The sequence below is a fragment of the Meriones unguiculatus genome, chromosome 15 (assembly GCF_030254825.1).
Source record: "Meriones unguiculatus strain TT.TT164.6M chromosome 15, Bangor_MerUng_6.1, whole genome shotgun sequence".
Taxonomy (NCBI): Eukaryota; Metazoa; Chordata; class Mammalia; order Rodentia; family Muridae; genus Meriones; species Meriones unguiculatus.
Window position 1 is genome coordinate 65,131,445 of NC_083362.1, and position 16,543 is coordinate 65,147,987.

Consider the following 16,543-nt stretch of genomic DNA (forward strand, 5'->3'; position numbering starts at 1 on the left):
CATGATTATGTCAACTATGGACAATTCCTCTTAATGTCTCTGTAAGTTGGAAACCTATCAAAATATGAAAAAGATTGCCTTATTCCTATTCAGGACCCTTAGCAGTTTCTGATTTGAAGTTTTACAAAAAGAGGGAAAATGTAACCAAAATTCAATACCCCTCAAAGCTCTGACCGCAGGCTGAAAATCTTTCTAAGAGAAAAGCGATTTTGCACGTATTGCTGTTATTTATTTACTTATTTATCGACTGTTATTCTGCGGCGGAGTTTCACTCTGGCCTGCGGTTCACTATGTGGCCCACGGTGGTGTCACTGCCGGCAGCTCTCCCGCCTGGTCGCTGGTGCTGGGATCACCATGCCCTGCATCCTGCATACCTGCATCCTGTGGTGCTTCAGGAGAGGTCAAAGGACACATCTGAGCGCCAATTTTCTTCTTCCACAATATGAGTCTCCAAGCTTAGTCTTAAGCCACCTTGCCAGCCTTTGTTTTATCTGTGCAGTCATTCAATTCCTTCATTTATTTCTTGAGGCAGGGTTTCAACAAAGATCTTCTGGCTGGCCTGGACCTTGTTAAGTCGACTAGTCAGGCCTCAGATTCAGAGATCTACCTGCCTCTGCCTTCCAGGTACTGAGATTAAAGTTGTATGTCATCACAGCCTGCCATTTTCAAAACAAACAAACAAACAAACAAACAAACAACAAACAACCTTGGTGAAGCAGGAAGATTGCCTGGAGTTCAAGGTTAGCCTGCAGGCATAGTGTTAGGCCCTGATAGCACATAAAGCCTATCACACTAGTAAGATCACACTAGTAAGCCCCAAATCACCCGGATCATCATGAATTCTAGGCTCCCTCTGGGTCTGCATAGTAAAATTCCAGGCCTGCCAGAGCCAAACAAGGAGATCCTGCCTCCCACTCTCCCACAAAGAAAGTAAGCAACCGTACATGGAAGCCTAGTGAAAAGAAATACAGTAATTTCTGTTTGGTTGGTATCAAACGGCAAACAGTATTTGAGCTCAGCATTTGAATTTCAAGAGCATTTTCTTTTAAATGTAAATACTCATCCATAACATATTATGTAAACTGTAAACAGATAAGGAAGAAAGCCGCCCCTGGAATTCTACACCTGTTTAATAATGAGGGAAGAAGGTTTTCTTGTCTTGAAGTGGCTTAGTTCTTCCTGAGGTTTGTGGTTCTGGAATGGCCACTTCTAAGGTATACACCCCTCTGTAGAGCAGAAATTCTGCTTTCCATTTATTGGCAGGGTTTCCCTGGAGAGATTAAGAGCCTCAAAAAAAAAAAAAAAAATCCTAGTAGGAACAGGTTGCTTGAGTCAAAGACTGTCTGTTCTTCCTGGCAGTTAGATTGGCCAGGGGCCCTAGGTGAGTGAGAGCTCTCTTTGTAGAAGGTGCATCAGGGCTCCACCTCGTTCAAGTCCTGGCAGCTTCCAGACTTCTTACAAGATTGTCCTGGGAAGTGAGCCTTTGCCTTCGCTTGAGGCTAGCTCAGCAACTCAACCTTTCACCCACTTAGAGTTCACAGACTAAATAATAGGTTGGGTTGAGGAAAAAAAAAAAAAAAAAAAAGAAAACCAAAACAAAAAACCCAAACCCGGCTACGAACAGTCCTCTAATATCACACGGGGGTGGCCGTTTTATCATTTGTGTTTTGCTATGTGTGTGTGTGCACGGTGGGAGGCAGTCGTAAAATAAACGCCGGTACCCTGGTGTAGTGTCCAAGAAGATGTACAATGGCAAACCAAACACACACACGTTTACCGTTCACAAACAATAATTTTGAGTAAACTTTCACCCTTTGAGAACAAGAAACTTGCGGCATGCGAAGATTTGGACGTGAACCGGATGCACGATGCGTTAAATGAAGCCCTTGCAAGACAGAAAACAAAACAAAACAAAACAAAACAAAGCAAAACAAAACAAAAAAAACCACAGGGCGTGCTTTCAGCTGGAGCCTCTCCCCTCCGCAGGCATTTCCAAACGTCAGTTTTTATTTTCCTTGCAAGATTTGCTAGAGATTCGCGTTCCAAACCAGGACAACGAATCCAACCCAGAGCAAAACGAGAAAGGGACAAACGAGCCTACTGCTATGTCTTTGCTCTGGGTGGAAATCCGTGCATCGCGGCAGAGAAGGCGGGTTTGGTCGGCGGCTCCGTGCAGTGCGGGGCATCCTCCCGCGCGCCGCCCACCAGCCCAGCTCCGCTCCGCAGCAGGGACGGCAGCCGCTCGGGGCCGCCGCTCCCCTCCCCGGGGGCTTCGTCCCCGCCCTCCGCGGGCCCCAGGCCGGTCCAGCCGGCGGCGGCTCCGCAGACTGACCCCTAGTAACCCCGCCCCGCCCCCGCCGCCAGCGCCGCTCTCCCCCGGCCCGCATTTGATAGGCTGCGCCCCGTACGCGCCACCGCCCGCGGGCCAATGGGCGGCGTCCTATTTGCATATGCAACGAGCGCAGCCGGCTGGGGCTGCGCGTCCCGGACTGCGGCTCAACAGACGCTGCTCAGCCGGCGCCTGGGGAGCGTCGCTGCGGTTGTGACCGCGGCCGCGGGCTGGGACGAGGAGGCGGCGGCGGCAGAGCGGGAGGGCAGAGCCGGCGGCGGGCGGTCGTCCCTCTTCTCTCAGGGCGGCCGCGGGCCGCGTCGGGGTCCTGAGGAGGTGGCTCTGGGCGGGAACGGCTCCCGGGAGCCGCCAGGCCTGCGTGGGTCGGAGCCCGCGGGGACCGCGGTGAGTGTGCGCAGCGCCCGTTGTGAGGAGACCGAGGGTCGCGGGATGGCGGCGAGGCCTCCCCCGCCTCCCCACAGCCCCACCCTTGGGCGTGCATGCGGCCCGCCGGGGCCCGAGCGGGGGACGCCCGGGCCGCGGCGGGGCTCGGGGGAGGGGGAGCGGCGAGGGGGGCGTCCTCGCGGGTTCGGGGAAACCGCCGGCGGCGAGGAGGGCTGCACCGCGGCCTCCGCGGCGAGCTCGGGCGCGGGGGTGGGGGCGTCCCGCTCCACGCGACCGCGCGGCGTCCGGGGGAGGATCACCGGAGCCCGGCGGTTTCCCCGAAAGCCGGGCTGGGGGCTTGCTGCGGGCGTGGGGCGGAGAGCTGCCCGTGCGGCGCGCCGGGGCTGCCGCGCGTGTGTGTGTGTGGGGGGACCTCGGTGCGTTTCAGTCTCCACGCGAGGCCGTCGGGAGGTGCACACACCGGCAGCCCCCCGGGGGTCAGGGGTGGATCGAGTGAAGGGATTTCACGGGTCAAGACCCCAACTGCATTCATTGTCGGTTCCGGTTCTAGAACAGGCGCTCCGATCCCCTGGACCTGTTGTAGAACCCCCACCTCCGCAATAGAAAGGGCGGGACAGGTTTTGGGAATCCTAGAAACCAGAGAGGGGTCGGGCTCGGTGAGAACTGACCGGATAACTGGCAGAGCCGGCACTCTCTGAGCTTTTATGGAACGCTGCACACCGAGAACTTTATGCATAGCTATGTTTGCATTGTCAGTCCAACCAGGACGGGGTGCAGGTTCGAAAGAACCCGCACTGTGGACACGTTGACTCCATACCTGCTGGTAGGAGAAGCTGGAGCCCCGGGAAGGCCCGTCTGAAGCCAGACCACTTAGACCTGAGAGTGGCATGCAGTCCTTTATTTACTGTTGGAATAGTTTCCACCGTGGCTTTGGGTCTGTGCAGAGGTGTAGTATGGCGTTTTTCCTGTTTGTTGTAGCCCGTTTTGCGTGTCCACGTTGCTTTCAGAGAGTTGTTGAAGGGTGCTGCCGAGATGCCCCTAAATTCGCATGAGCTTATTGCAGGGAGGAAGTGTTGGGACTTTGGAGTCAGTTGCCCAGGCTTTCTTTTTTTGTTTTCCTGATGTCTTTCTGTGCAGTCCTCACGTGGAGGCTTGAAGGCTGATTGTATTTTCTTGAACTATTCTTTGATCTGTCATAAAGTGCCTCGATTGCAGTTTTTGGCCATAGGAGATGGTCACCTAGCGTCTTTGTAGCTCAGTTACTGTATTTATAGGACATTTGGGCCGAATTACTTAAAAGCACAAGTATTCTGTTGAGTCCAAGATGTCCTCCTTGAAGAAGGCAAAGAAAGAAGGGCAAATTGAAGGACATCATGAGGGGGAATAGCACTAGCTCATTCCTGATGCAGTTAATTGTTGACCAAGAGCCTTCCCTTTCTGTTAGTCAGACACCTTGTCAGGTGCTGGGGACAGAATTGATGTTTCCCCATGTCCTCAGGCAGGAATTAGATTCCAAGCCAGTGATCTTGTAGATAAGTGAGTGATTGCAAACTGTGTTACATGCAGTAAAGGTGAGGTACTAAGTGAAGACTTAGAATGATCGCAATTTAGATTTCCGATTTTGTGTTCTGAGACTGTAATTAAATGTCCATAGAACACGAGTGTCAGAACTTTTTTTGAGCAACTATAATTCTTTTTATTTCAATATCTTCCTCCACCAGGCTATCATTTTAGTTCATGTTGCAAGATGTCTGAATGAGGTAGGGAATATTTCCACGCATTCATTCTGTCTGCCTTTAGGGTGCTTAAAGTTTAAATATTCCTGTAGCACTTGGATTTTCTCCGGATGAATAGTTCAGAAGCAAGAATCCTTTATATGAGCTGTGGATTTGAAGGTGTGATTTAGAAATCAGCGTCCCGCCCCCCCCCAAGTGACTAAAGTGACAAGGCTTTTACATTTTTTGATAGCATAATTTTCAAAAGTACTCACTGTAGTTTTTATTTTATCAAGTAATTTAACATAAAACTTTCAGCTGGGTTTGGTGGCACACACCTTTTATCCCACTACTTAGGTAGAGACAAGCAAGTTTTTGAGTTTGAGGCCAGCGTGGTTTACATAGTTCTAGGATATCCAAAACCATATAATCTGTCTAAAAAAATGAACACCCTCCCCCACCAAATATCAATACTTGTTTTTTCATAGAGTGTAATATGTTAGATTAGCTGAGCCTTTAAAGAGGTTCATGTGAGCAGAGATTTCAGGAAGGTGTAAGATGGGAGGCTGTCATGGCATGGTGATAAATACTTGAGCTGAGAGGAGAAGGCATTGTTTCAGACTCAGGTACATGAACGAGTGAAGGACATTGCATGCATGCACTATTCTCTCAGCAAGGCTCATTGGGAGAGAAGTAGGTTTTGAATGTGGGAGACCATGTCTCTGGGTTTAGAAGTGTTCCGTGGGAGTTGCCTTCTCTTTAGTGTACTGGTTTACTGTTCAGAAGTAGAGTAGATGTGTGCCATTTTTGGGGCCTTCCCTGTATGTAGTATCTGAAACAATATGCATGTCAGGCTGCCTACGGAGGGTCATGGAATGAGAGCAGAGAGAGGCTGTTGGCAGGACTGAGGAGAAGAGGCAGAATGCAGAAGACGTAAGAAGAGTGGCATAAACCTCAGTATTGTTTCAGCAAAATATCTCAGCAACAAGAATATCTGATCAAAGAAAGAAGGAAAGGTTTCTTTTGGCTCATCGTTTCCAGGGTGTTTTAGTGGGGGAGAGCGCTTGTTGAAGGAGCCTTTCATATCAAGGTGGTCAGGGAGTAGAGAAATGGGAATAAGGAGGTTTTAGGGCAAGATAAAATCCTAAGAATATCCCCAAAGTGATATACTTCCTCTAAAGACTCCATCTCCCAGTGATGGTATGCTATGAGTCCATCAATGGGTTAATACATGAATTAGGCGATATCTGTGCTCTAGTTGTCTCTGGAAATGCTGCCACAGACCCTCTTTACTGACCAGAGGTATGCTTTACTAATCTCCTAGGCATTTATTAATCCAGTGAAGTTGATAGTCAGAATTAGCCATCTCAGGTCAGTGAGAAGATAGCCAGAAGGAGTCACTGCAGGGGAGGCAGTCAGTGCTGTGGAGGGCTCCTGTGGGAAGTCCTTGGTGACTCTTGCCTGTGAGGTAGGGTGGGTGGAGCCAGTGAAGAAATGGAGACTTGTAGATAGGAAGTGTTTCCCAGAAGATGTTTGTTTGTTTGTTTTGAGACAGGGTCTCCCTATGTAGTCCTGGCTGTCCTCCAGGCTGGTCCTACTCCAGCTCATAGAGATCCTCCTGCCTCTGCCTCCCAAGTGCTGGGATTAAAGGCTTGTACCCACCATTCCTGTTGAAAGGAGGCTTGGTGGAGAGTGTTGGATTATGGATAAGAAAGGGTTACTTATTTGAGTAAGCTGCAGGGGCATGGAGCATGCCCTTATAATCAGTACAAAACTCTGGTAGATACTTTTTCTTTAAGGCTCATTTTTCTCATCATTTTTCTCATCTTGTTTTACCCTCTGTGCTTCTAGTTTTCAAAATATTCTTGTCATTTTGCATTTGTGTATACCTTAGTAATTTCACAAAAGACTGTAGGGAAAATTCACAAAGAAACACCCTTTCCCTTGAGTGTTTCTTTGTATTACTAGCCATTTTGCCAATTCTTTGCATTAGTGCTTGCTTCCTGCAAGAACTTTCCTGTAAAGTATAAAACCCCTTTCCTACCAACTGGTCTGCTGGACAGAAACATGAGGCTGGAATTCAGGGTGCCTGGGTTTGAATCCTCTTACTTAATTGGTGAGTGTCCTTTGACAGCTTATTTAACTTTTCTGGGTTTCAGTTTCTTTACTGAATGGTGCTGATAACAAAACCTTTTGTTTTCTGACGTGAGATTTTAAGATAAGTGTATCTCTGTGTCTCTGTCTCTGTCTCTGTCTCTCTCTCTAGACAGGGTCTTTCTGTAGTCTTGGCTATCCTGGAACTTGCACTGTAGATCAGGCTGGCCTTAAAATTAGAGTTCTGCCTGCCTCTGCCCCCTGAGGAGTGGGATTAAAGGTGTGTACCACCACTGGCTGGCTTTGGCTTTTCTCTTGAAGTACCATTAGCTTCTTTATAACAGTCACACCATAAGGAAGTGTTTTATGTATTGGAACTGTTCTTTTTTAGTAGAGCTTGAGATATTAATGTATATAGAAAACCATAAATTGAGGAATTAGATTTTGTTCTATTAATTTAAAATTAAGTGTGTTTATATTTGACTATGTGTTTATGCATACATTCCAGCCTCTGAGAGTGCACCTGTGTTTATATTTCAATACACATGTGAAGGTTAGAGGCCAGGTTTGGAGTTGGTTCTCTCTTGCTGGGTTCTAGGAATTGAACTTAGTTTACCAGGCTTCGGTGGCAAGCCATCTCACCCCATCCCATGATTTTGTTCAGTTTTAGTTAACAGTTATTTTGGACTTATGCTTTAATTTTCTTGGGAAAATTAAATTTCTGCATGTAGCGCATTGCAAGCAGGATGTCATTGTGGCATTCTCTTTCAGATAACTGGCATCTACTTTTATTTCTTATGTCATATACTAATTCAGGTGGCATTTCTTTTTTCTTTTTGAAACAGGGTCTCACTTTACTCCAAGCTGTCCTTGAACTTGCTGTGAGACTCAGATTGGCCTTGAACTTGAGATCCTTCTATTTTAGCCTCCTGAGCACTGAGTGAAGGAGGCACCATTGCCATCTGTGTATATAAAACTTGGTATGTAAGTTGGGGCTGGTCACTTATTTCTCAGACTTTTTGTTTTCCTTCTAAAAAAAGTTTTTTTTTGTGGGGGGGTAGTCTTTTTTCTTTTTTCTAAATGTAGCTCCATGCTGGCTTTGATCTTAAAATTCCCTGTCTCAGTCTCCCAGGTTCTGGAATTACAGGCACTCAACACTGAGCCTATCTCTTAGCTTTCCATTTCATTTTTGTAACTTGACAATTTACATTTTTACCTCACAGTTATGTGGGCCAGGGAAGTAAACTATAGTAGTTTAGGGGGACACAGCTGTGCTTGCTGCTTTCCTTGTCTCTCTGCCTTTCTCCTCTGTTTTAATTTACTCTTTTCCTATTTTCTCTATTTTTTTCTTATTCTCCTGTCTCTGTTTTTTATAAGAAATAAAAACAACCGTTCTGAATCTGCTGGGTTAACAAATTTATATAAAGTTTACCTTTTAAAGGGAATTGGTTGGAAGGAATCCTTCAGTTTTCTCAAGCTCTGTGAACGTAATATAAGGTGTGGTAAAGGCCAAGTGAAATGTACAGAGGACAGGGAGCGCCTATTTGGTCAGACTAGCCAGGGAAGGGTCAGATAAATAAATGGAGTGAGCCTAGAGCAGGATTGGAAGTAAGTGGGAGTTTAAGGAGGGTTCTCAAGGTGGATGTTGGGGCAGTGAAATTTTGGAAGAGCACATCAGTAGCCAACATTGAAGTGCAGCTGTTGAGGACTGAGATTAGAGTGTATCCTTTGGGAAGGCATAGAGCAGAGGCTGGACAGACAGAGCCAGTTAAGAACCTGCATGAATTTTAATGAGTGAATCAACTCAAAATTAATTGTTGGGTGAATAAAAGTTTCCTGGGGTATAGCAAGTGAAGAAGATGGGGTGGTCTTTTCTCTTGTTATATACAGGAAGTGTATTGAGAAGCTTCTCCTGACTTGTTTATCATGATGCTACTAGGACTGGTGATGTGGCATTTTCTACAACCCATTTGGCCTTCTTGTTGGACTTAGTTTCCTATCTGATTTCTTGCCATAAAGTCATGGTTCTTTCTTTTCACCTCTTCTTTCTTTTTCCTAAGCTTGAGATTTTTGTTACCTGTGACATAATTTTCAGGTATCTACACACACACACACACACACACACACACACACACACACACATATATACGTGTGTGTGTGTGTGTGTGTGTGTGTGTGTGTGTATATATATATATATGAGAGACAGACACAGAGACTGAGACTTATGCGGCCTAGGCTGGCTTTGTATGTCTTCATCCTAGCTGGTTTGTAAATTTATTGTGTTGACTACATGGAAATTACTGGGCTATTTATATGGGTCTTTTCTTCTTTAGACATCTCAATAAATAAGATTCTCAGAAAACATCTATGTCAGAGACAGTGGGCAGTAAATAGATGGAGCCAAAGAGGAGACCAGATGCTTCTTCATGTGAGAGAAAGCAGGCTGCTACCATGAACATGACCAGGAATGTCGAAGGCCTTCTGCCTTTGAGCCAGCAGGAAGAGCTAGTGGATTTGTCAAACAACTACCCATTGAGTACAAGTGAAGATGAGGGGGACAGTGATGGAGAAAGAAAATGTCAAAAGCTTCTGGAAGCAGTCTGTTCCCTTGGTGGAAAGAATAGGTGGAAATTGGCAGAGAGATCTGAGGCTGGTCTGATGGTGTCTGAGTTCAATGTGACTACTGAAGGATCAGGTGAAAAGCTGGTCCTTTCAGATTTGCTTGGGTCTGCTACCGTATTGTCTTCGTTGGCTCCTGTGAAAAAACAACTGCATAGAGTCAAGTCAAAGACTTTGATGATACCATTTAACAAAGAAGAGGCTGACCAGATCCTCAGGGAAGCAGCATTCAGTAAAACCTCACAAATTCTTTCCAAGTGGGATCCTGTCATTCTGAAAAATCAGCAAGCAGAGCAGCTGGTTTTTCCCATGGAGAAGGAGCTGCCAATTGTTGCTCCCATTGAACACATATTCACTGGCTGGAAAGCAAGAACCCCCCTGGAGCAGGACATTTTTAACCTCCTTCATAAGAACAAGCAGCCAGTGACAGACCCTTTATTGACTCCAGTGGAAAAAGCCTCCATCAAAGCTATGAGCCTGAAAGAAGCCAAGATATGCCGAGCAGAGCTTCAGAGGACTAGAGCTCTGCAGTCCTACTATGAGGCCAGAGCTCGAAGAGAGAAGAGAATCAAAAGTAAAAAGTATCACAAAATTATAAAGAAAAGAAAGGCCAAGAAAGCCTTAAAAGAGGCTGAACAGCTGTGGAAGGACTGCCCAAGTGCTGCATTGCGAGACCTGGAAAAAATAGAAATGGCCAGAATAATGGAGAGGATGAGCCTTAAGCACCAGGGTAATGGGAAATGGGCAAAGTCAAAGGCAATTATGGTTAGATATGACCCGGAGGCTTGCCAGGCTATGCAAGAGCAATTGGCTAAGAACAGAGAACTGACACAGAAACTCCAGGTAGTTTCAGAGGGTGAGGAAGAGGAAGGATGTACAGAAGAGGGAGTAACCTCTGTCTCTAATGATGGAATGAACGGCCTACAGATGGATGCAGCTAGTCTAAATCCCTGGATGCTTAGGAGTTGCAACATCGAAGCAAAAAAGGGTGAGATCAATACAGACCCTGAACAGCAGTCTGAAGTGGTGGCCTGTGGGTCTTCTGAAAGTGAGGGAGATGAAAGACCAGTGGCAGAAGAGCTTTTGTTGAAAGAAAGATCCTTTCAAGAAAGAGTTGATCCCAACAATGCCAAGCCAATGAATGACCAAGAAACTGAAGACTCTAGTAGCCCGGAGCTGTTATCTGAGTCAAGGGTATTGTTTCAGAAACTCAACAAGGAAAACCATCAATCTGAGGGGGAACAAATAAGTTTTGTGGGAACTGCTGTCTGTATCCGTAGAGAGGATCTTGCCCCAGAGGAGTTCCTGGTACCTCAAAGGCTAGAGAGAGCACATGTTCTGGAACAGGGAGAGTTGGGCAAAGAGGGACATTATCGAAAAAGGGGGCTTTTGAGACCTCTGTTAAAAGGAGAGTGGAAGGAGAGGAACCCACATAGTAAATGTGATGCCTCTGGGAGGAAGAAAAAGAAGGAACAAATGATTGATCTACAGAATCTCCTAACTACTAGATCTTCTGTGAAGTCATTGGCAGTGCCCACAGTGGTGGAGTTGGAAGATGAAGTGGAGACAGACCAAAAGCAGATGGTAAAGGAAGCTTTTGCTGGGGATGATGTCATACGAGAGTTCTTAAAAGAGAAGAGGGAAGCTGTAGAGGCCAGTAAACCAAAGGACTTGGACCTGGCATTGCCTGGATGGGGTGAGTGGGTTGGTATGGGCCGGAAGCCCAGTGCCAAGAAAAGACGCCGTTTTCTTATGAAGGCTCGGGAAGGTCCTCCAAGAAAAGACAAGAATTTGTCAAATGTGATTATCAGTGAGAAGCGCAACATCCATGCAGCCGCCCATCAGGTGCGAGTTGTTCCATACCCATTTGCCCACCACCAGCAATTTGAAAGGACTATCCAGAACCCTATTGGGTATACATGGAACACCCAAAGGGCCTTCCAAAAGCTGACACTTTGCAAGGTTGATACCAAACTAGGCCATATCATTAATCCCTTAAAAGCAGAAAATGTGGGCCACCGATCGTCCTCAAAGTCCGACCTCTCTGTCCTAGAGAGCAATCGGAAGCTGCTTTCCAGAAAGCAGCAAAAACAGCTGAAGGAAAGCTGTTCAGATTGAGCTGCCAGGGGACTATTATCTTTGTTCCTGGGACTAAGAAACTCTAATATCTCTGTTGTTTTTGTCATAGTTCTTCAGGGGCATTTTCTAAATTGACAGAACAGTGTGTAGTTAAGCCACATTGTAGAAAATAAGACATTTTTATCTAGGAAAGAGATTACATTCCATTTTGAGATATATCATTCAGAAATGATTCATTCATGGGAAAAATGAATACCATAAGGTAGAGTACCTATTGCAGGGTTAGGGAGGGATTAAGAGAGAGGGACAGAGAAATTCAGGCTGGGATTGGGCAGGGGAAGCATGGGCAACAGAATGCTCAGTTACTTTAGATATTAAAAAAGTTAATAAGCTAGGCACGGTGGGTGGCTCGTGCCTGTAATCCCAGCATTCAGGGAGGCAGAGGCAGGCAGGTCTCTGAGTTTGAGGCCAGCCTGGTCTACAAAGTGAGTCCAGGACAGTCTACACAGAGAAACCCTGTTTTGAAAACAAAACAAAACAAAAAAACCCACAACAATGAAAAAAAAATAAGTTAATAGATCTTGATGTAGTGGCTATCATATTTAATCCAGCATTTTGAGAGGCTGAGGCAAAAGGATCATTTATTTGAGGCTACAGAATGAGAACTTGGCTCAAAAACCAAAACAAACCCAAAGTATTCTAGGAAGAGTTAATGGCAGATTGAACACTTTAAAGACTTGGAGAATATGGACAGTGAGGGTAGATGAAGATGAATAGTTTAAAGTGTGACAGAACTCGGAGTATGGAAGTTAATTGTAGAGGGTTTTAAATTCTTTGCTGAGAAATTTGGAATTATTCTTTATCTTTCTTTCCTTTGGCAGTGTAGAGGAATTAAGACGTGGATAGGGATTGGTGTGATGACATTTATGTTGTTAAAGTTGTGGGTGCCAAGTTGGCAGTGTGCTTGCAGGGTGTATTGTTGGAAGAGTTAAAGACCTCAGCTATAGAAGTTAGAGTGAGCATGGGCAAGAGGGCTGGGTGATAGCAAGCCCTATGGAGAATAAAGAAGAAATGGAGTTTTATTGAATTCCTTGAAGTCTAGAGCAGGGTTTTGGACCTGGGAAAATTTTGCTTTCTATTTTTACTTATTCTTGGAAAGATGGAGTGATAGTGGAAGAGTACTGCTTATTGACGTGGAATGGGGAATTGAGGTTTGGAAAATTCTATATTTTTTAAAAGTGAAGTTAGGCTGAGTATGGTGGGACATCTCTGCAATCACAGCTCTGGGGAGCAGAAGGATAGCTCTAAGTTCAAGGCCAGAAAGGTCTACATAACTCCAGTTCCAAGTAAGGACCTTAAAGGTAGAGGAGGGATCTTCTAGGTAGGTGATGGCTAGATTGGGGAGTGAGGAAGTGGTAAAACTGGGTTTAGAACACAGCTGACTCTCTGGGAATAGACTCTCCATGTTTGCAGTAATTGGTGCTCAAGACTTCTTCATCAAGAATATGGCTTCCAGAGAATCCATCTGTGAATCTTTGGTAGCAGATGACCGTTAGGGCAAGTGACACTAGAAGGGATTGTGTCCAGGGAACTAATTCTGCATCCTTTTGAACCAGTTCTGCTGATCTTTTGAAGTTTTCTGTTTACTAACAAGTGAAAAACTACTACATTGTGTAAATTCAGTATTCAGCTGTTTCTTGTCAATAGTTCACAAGCAATTACCATGTTAATAGATGCTTGAAATATTTTTAGTGTCTATATAATAATCTAGTGAATGACATGTCATAGTGTATTTGACATTTCCCAGTTACTATGTATTTGCTTATTTACTTTTGAAAGGCTGTTACAAATGACTTATTAAAGATTCCTAGGAGTAAAGCATTGGGTAAAGGCTATGAAAAAGTTCAATGCTCTTAATAAAAGTTGCAAACTTGCTTCCCAAGTGGTGCTTCATTCTTGTGCCATCATCATGAGTGTGACATATTTTACTAGTTCTTGCATTTATGTACTCAAAGCCAGAAGACACTTTCATTTTAATATCTACTTTTTTAATATGGAAAGCGTCACAAATTTGTCATCCTTGCGCAGGAGCCATGATAATCTCTGTATCATTTCAATTTTAGTATATGTGCTGCCAAAGGAAGCATCATTTTAATATATATATATATATATATATATATATATATATATATATATATATTGAGACTGGTTGCCCTGTGACTTGCTATGTAGACCAGGCTAGCTTTGAACTCATAGATATCCATGTGTTATCCTTAATATTTTGTATATATAGACACAACAAAATGACCCTCTCCAAACCAAAAAAATGACCCTCTCCAAACAACGTGCTCTCTTGGTTAAATCTGACTCAGTGATGTTCTGATTTAAATAATCACTATTTATCCATTACCTATATTCTACTGAAAGATTTGAAGAACAAGGCTGGTTAGATGACAGCATAGCTCCTTAGTGATTTACAGGTTGTTGAGTAGATAGAAAATCCACCTAGTCAGATTTCATATCCCCTTGGTTTTCTTTGGGACTTCTAGCCTATTTTTCAGAAGCATAGACATAAAATTCCTTATTGTATTTTTTGTAGTGTTTCTTGTTTTACTCTTGGAAGTAAATAAAAACAAAAACAGTAAAACTAAATACAATTATTGAATACATGCTATCGTTTTCTGTGTTTCTTGGGCTAAGTATTTCAGAGATGAATCATTAATGTGCCCTCTGGAAACCAGTAAAATCTGTAGATGTGTAGTCACAGCATTGGCTTCTTGAGGAAAGACCACTAGCAGTTGCTAAAATACTTCATAAAGAGTTGACATGAGTTGGAACTGTCCATACACTGGGATTCATAGCAGAAGAATGGAGAACAATAGTGGGATTTGTAAATCCTTATAGTATCTATGACTGGTGCCCTGTCCATTGTGTGTGATATCTTCCAGCAGCCCCTACCCAAGAGCTGGACCTCACAAGGGCTGGGCTGTGTATTCCACTGAGCAGCATGCCCAGGCTTCAACAGATGCTTGAACATTAGCAAATTATTACTTTCTTGCTTTAAAATATTTTCTTGGCCTTATGATGTAACTATACACAAGATAATGCTTCTCTTGAAGTAGCATTTGTAAAAAACAAAAACTTCTGTATTCTCAAAAAACAAAGTGGCTCATGTTTATTGACAATACTGCAGACATATAACTTAAAATCCCCAAACAGTTAACAATAGGTTCTGTTATCACCACTGGTCAGTAAAGTAACTGAGGCCCTCTTGGCCTTAATGCTATCTTCCTTGAAACTCCTGTGCCATGAGAGTGAAGTGGTAGCAGCAGCGAATGCTAAGGCTTGAAGCACAAGAGAAGAAAGATGAGGCAGAGGTCCAAGTAAATTAGCTTGTGTACCACTAGGCTGCAGGGGCAAAAGTAAGGGATGCTGAAGGCTGGGACTGGTATAATTTGTTGGACCGTGCTGCTGTCTGCAGTAAGTTTCAGTGGACCTGGAACATCATCTCACCGAGACCACCTGAGAAACTGGCTGCCTTCCTCTTATCTAAAACAGTCCTGCTTGCCCTCTGCCCTGGACCGTTGGCATTCTGGACGAGTTTTGTTCACTTGTGGCCAAGTGTAGCTCATGTTACAACAAATCGTCTTTTCTGCTTTTTTTCAGCTGAAGAATCAAAAAGCAAAACAAAAAAAACCCAAGACCCAGAAAAGTTACATAAGCTGTTAAAGGAGAGTCACCAAATAAGAGGATTCAAACCTAGGCACCCCTAATTCCAGCCTCATGTTTCTGTCCATCAAGACCACAGTTGGTAGGAAAAGGGTGCTATACTCTTCAGGAAAATTCTTGCAGGAAGCAAGCACCAATGTAAAGAATTGGTGAAATGACTAGTAATACAAAGAAGAAACACTCAAGGGAAAGGGTGTTTCTTTGTAAATTTTCCCTATTTTTTTTGTGAAATAACTAAGGTATACATAAATGCAAAATAACAAGAACATTTTGGAAACTAGAAGCACAGAGAATAAAGCAAGGCTAATTAAAATAAGGATGAGAAAAATGAGCCTTAAAGGAAAAGTACTAGAGTTTTGTAATGATTATAAGGGCATGCTCCATGCTCCATGCTCCATGCCCCATGCCCCATGCCCCATGCCCCATGCCCCAGCAATTTACTCAAATAAGTAACCCATTCTTATCCATAATCTGACACCCTATCTGCCATTAAGCCTCCCTTAAAAGTATGAGATTAAAAAGTATGACTTGGGTTGTTGGTTGTACACACCTTTAAATTCAGCACTTGGGAGGCAGAGGCAGGTGGATCTCAGGGTTCTAGGCGAAGTTTGGTTTACAGGGTGAGTTCCAGGATAGCCAGGGCTATACCCAGAGAAACTTTGTCTTGAAAACAAAAGTAAACAATATTTGTCTGTAATCTCAAAATGAGAATAAATGAGTAGATGGCTCTTTGAAACTCATGAATAAAAGGATGAAGTAGTGCTTTTAACATACTGGTGATGTTAAATCATAAGGTTTACTCACCAGAATGTGCTGGCAGTAGAAGTGGGTAGAAAAGCTGCAGAGGAAAGCATTGAGGAAGAATCCCCTGAAAGGTGTGGTAGAAGGGGGACTGTTAATGAGGGACACAAAGGTGCCGTGGTGATGGAGCGATCTTGCATGGGGCAGTTCGGAATTTGAGCTGGGAGCATTTGGGCTGCAGTCAGGTCAACAATGGCTTGAGGGATTGGGGTGGTCAAGACAATGTTATGATGCAAGTGTGGAGACCACAAAGTCATCCTATGCCACAGAGCTCATGCGGGAGGCTTATTGGTGGGGCCTATGCAGAGGCTTCTCTAAGTGGGTATACTGCATGCACACAGGACATAGGACTCTTGGAGGCTTGTGGAGACAGTGGAAATGTGTCACATCTTGGCAGCTAGTGATGACTGTCCTGCTGTCACTAGGCCCCTGTAGGCAGGCCAGTAGAAATGCCTGATAGCTAACAGAAAATGCAGGTATACATGAAGTCAGAGAAGGATAGACTAGAACTGCTTGAATTGGACTGCGGGAAGCATTTCTGTTCAATTAAAACCATATTTCTATGCTGAAAGTAATACAAAAGCATTAAGGTCTTTTATTATGTGTGTGTGTATGTGTGTGGGTATGTGTGCATGCGGGTGCATGCCATTACAGTTTTGTGGAAGTCACAGGACAGCTTTTGAGTGTTGGTTCTTTATTCCTCTCTGCAAGTCTCCAAAATAAAACCTGGGTTGCTAGGTACTTGGTGTTAAGTACTGTTACCCGCTACCTC

The 16,543-nt window shown here is 44.5% G+C and overlaps 2 protein-coding genes and 1 pseudogene across 4 annotated transcripts in view; 2 read left to right on the forward strand and 1 right to left on the reverse strand.

Annotated features, from left to right (window-relative positions):
• Window positions 1–2,594: 2,594 nt before the first annotated feature.
• Acsl3 (acyl-CoA synthetase long chain family member 3) overlaps window positions 2,595–16,543 on the forward strand; it is a 50,177-nt gene continuing 36,228 nt past the window's right edge. The window contains exon 1 of one of the 2 annotated variants that reach the window (XM_021638593.2): window positions 2,595–2,734. The gene's annotated coding sequence lies outside the window, so the exon portion shown is untranslated. Of the gene's footprint in view, window positions 2,735–7,389; window positions 7,524–16,543 lie in introns of those variants that run through there. The other variant, XM_021638594.2, reaches the window with a different exon arrangement.
• Window positions 2,596–11,816, forward strand: LOC110549412 (U3 small nucleolar RNA-associated protein 14 homolog B-like). 2 transcript variants are annotated; one of them, XM_021638592.2, is made up of 2 exons: window positions 2,596–2,734; window positions 8,877–11,816. In XM_021638592.2, exon 2 carries the CDS (start codon window positions 8,938–8,940, stop codon window positions 11,278–11,280), a length of 2,343 nt encoding a protein of 780 aa, XP_021494267.1. In that variant the 5' UTR covers window positions 2,596–2,734; window positions 8,877–8,937; the 3' UTR covers window positions 11,281–11,816. The 2 variants fall into 2 exon arrangements, with proteins under 2 accessions (XP_021494267.1, XP_060224668.1); XM_060368685.1 differs by lacking the exon at window positions 2,596–2,734 and adding an exon at window positions 7,395–7,523.
• Window positions 13,289–13,388, reverse strand: LOC132648186 (U6 spliceosomal RNA; annotated as a pseudogene).

Excerpts from the sequence above, each read along its gene's own strand:
- LOC110549412 (XM_021638592.2), top strand. The coding sequence starts at position 8,938 with ATGGAGCCAAAGAGGAGACCAGATGCTTCTTCATGTGAGAGAAAGCAG.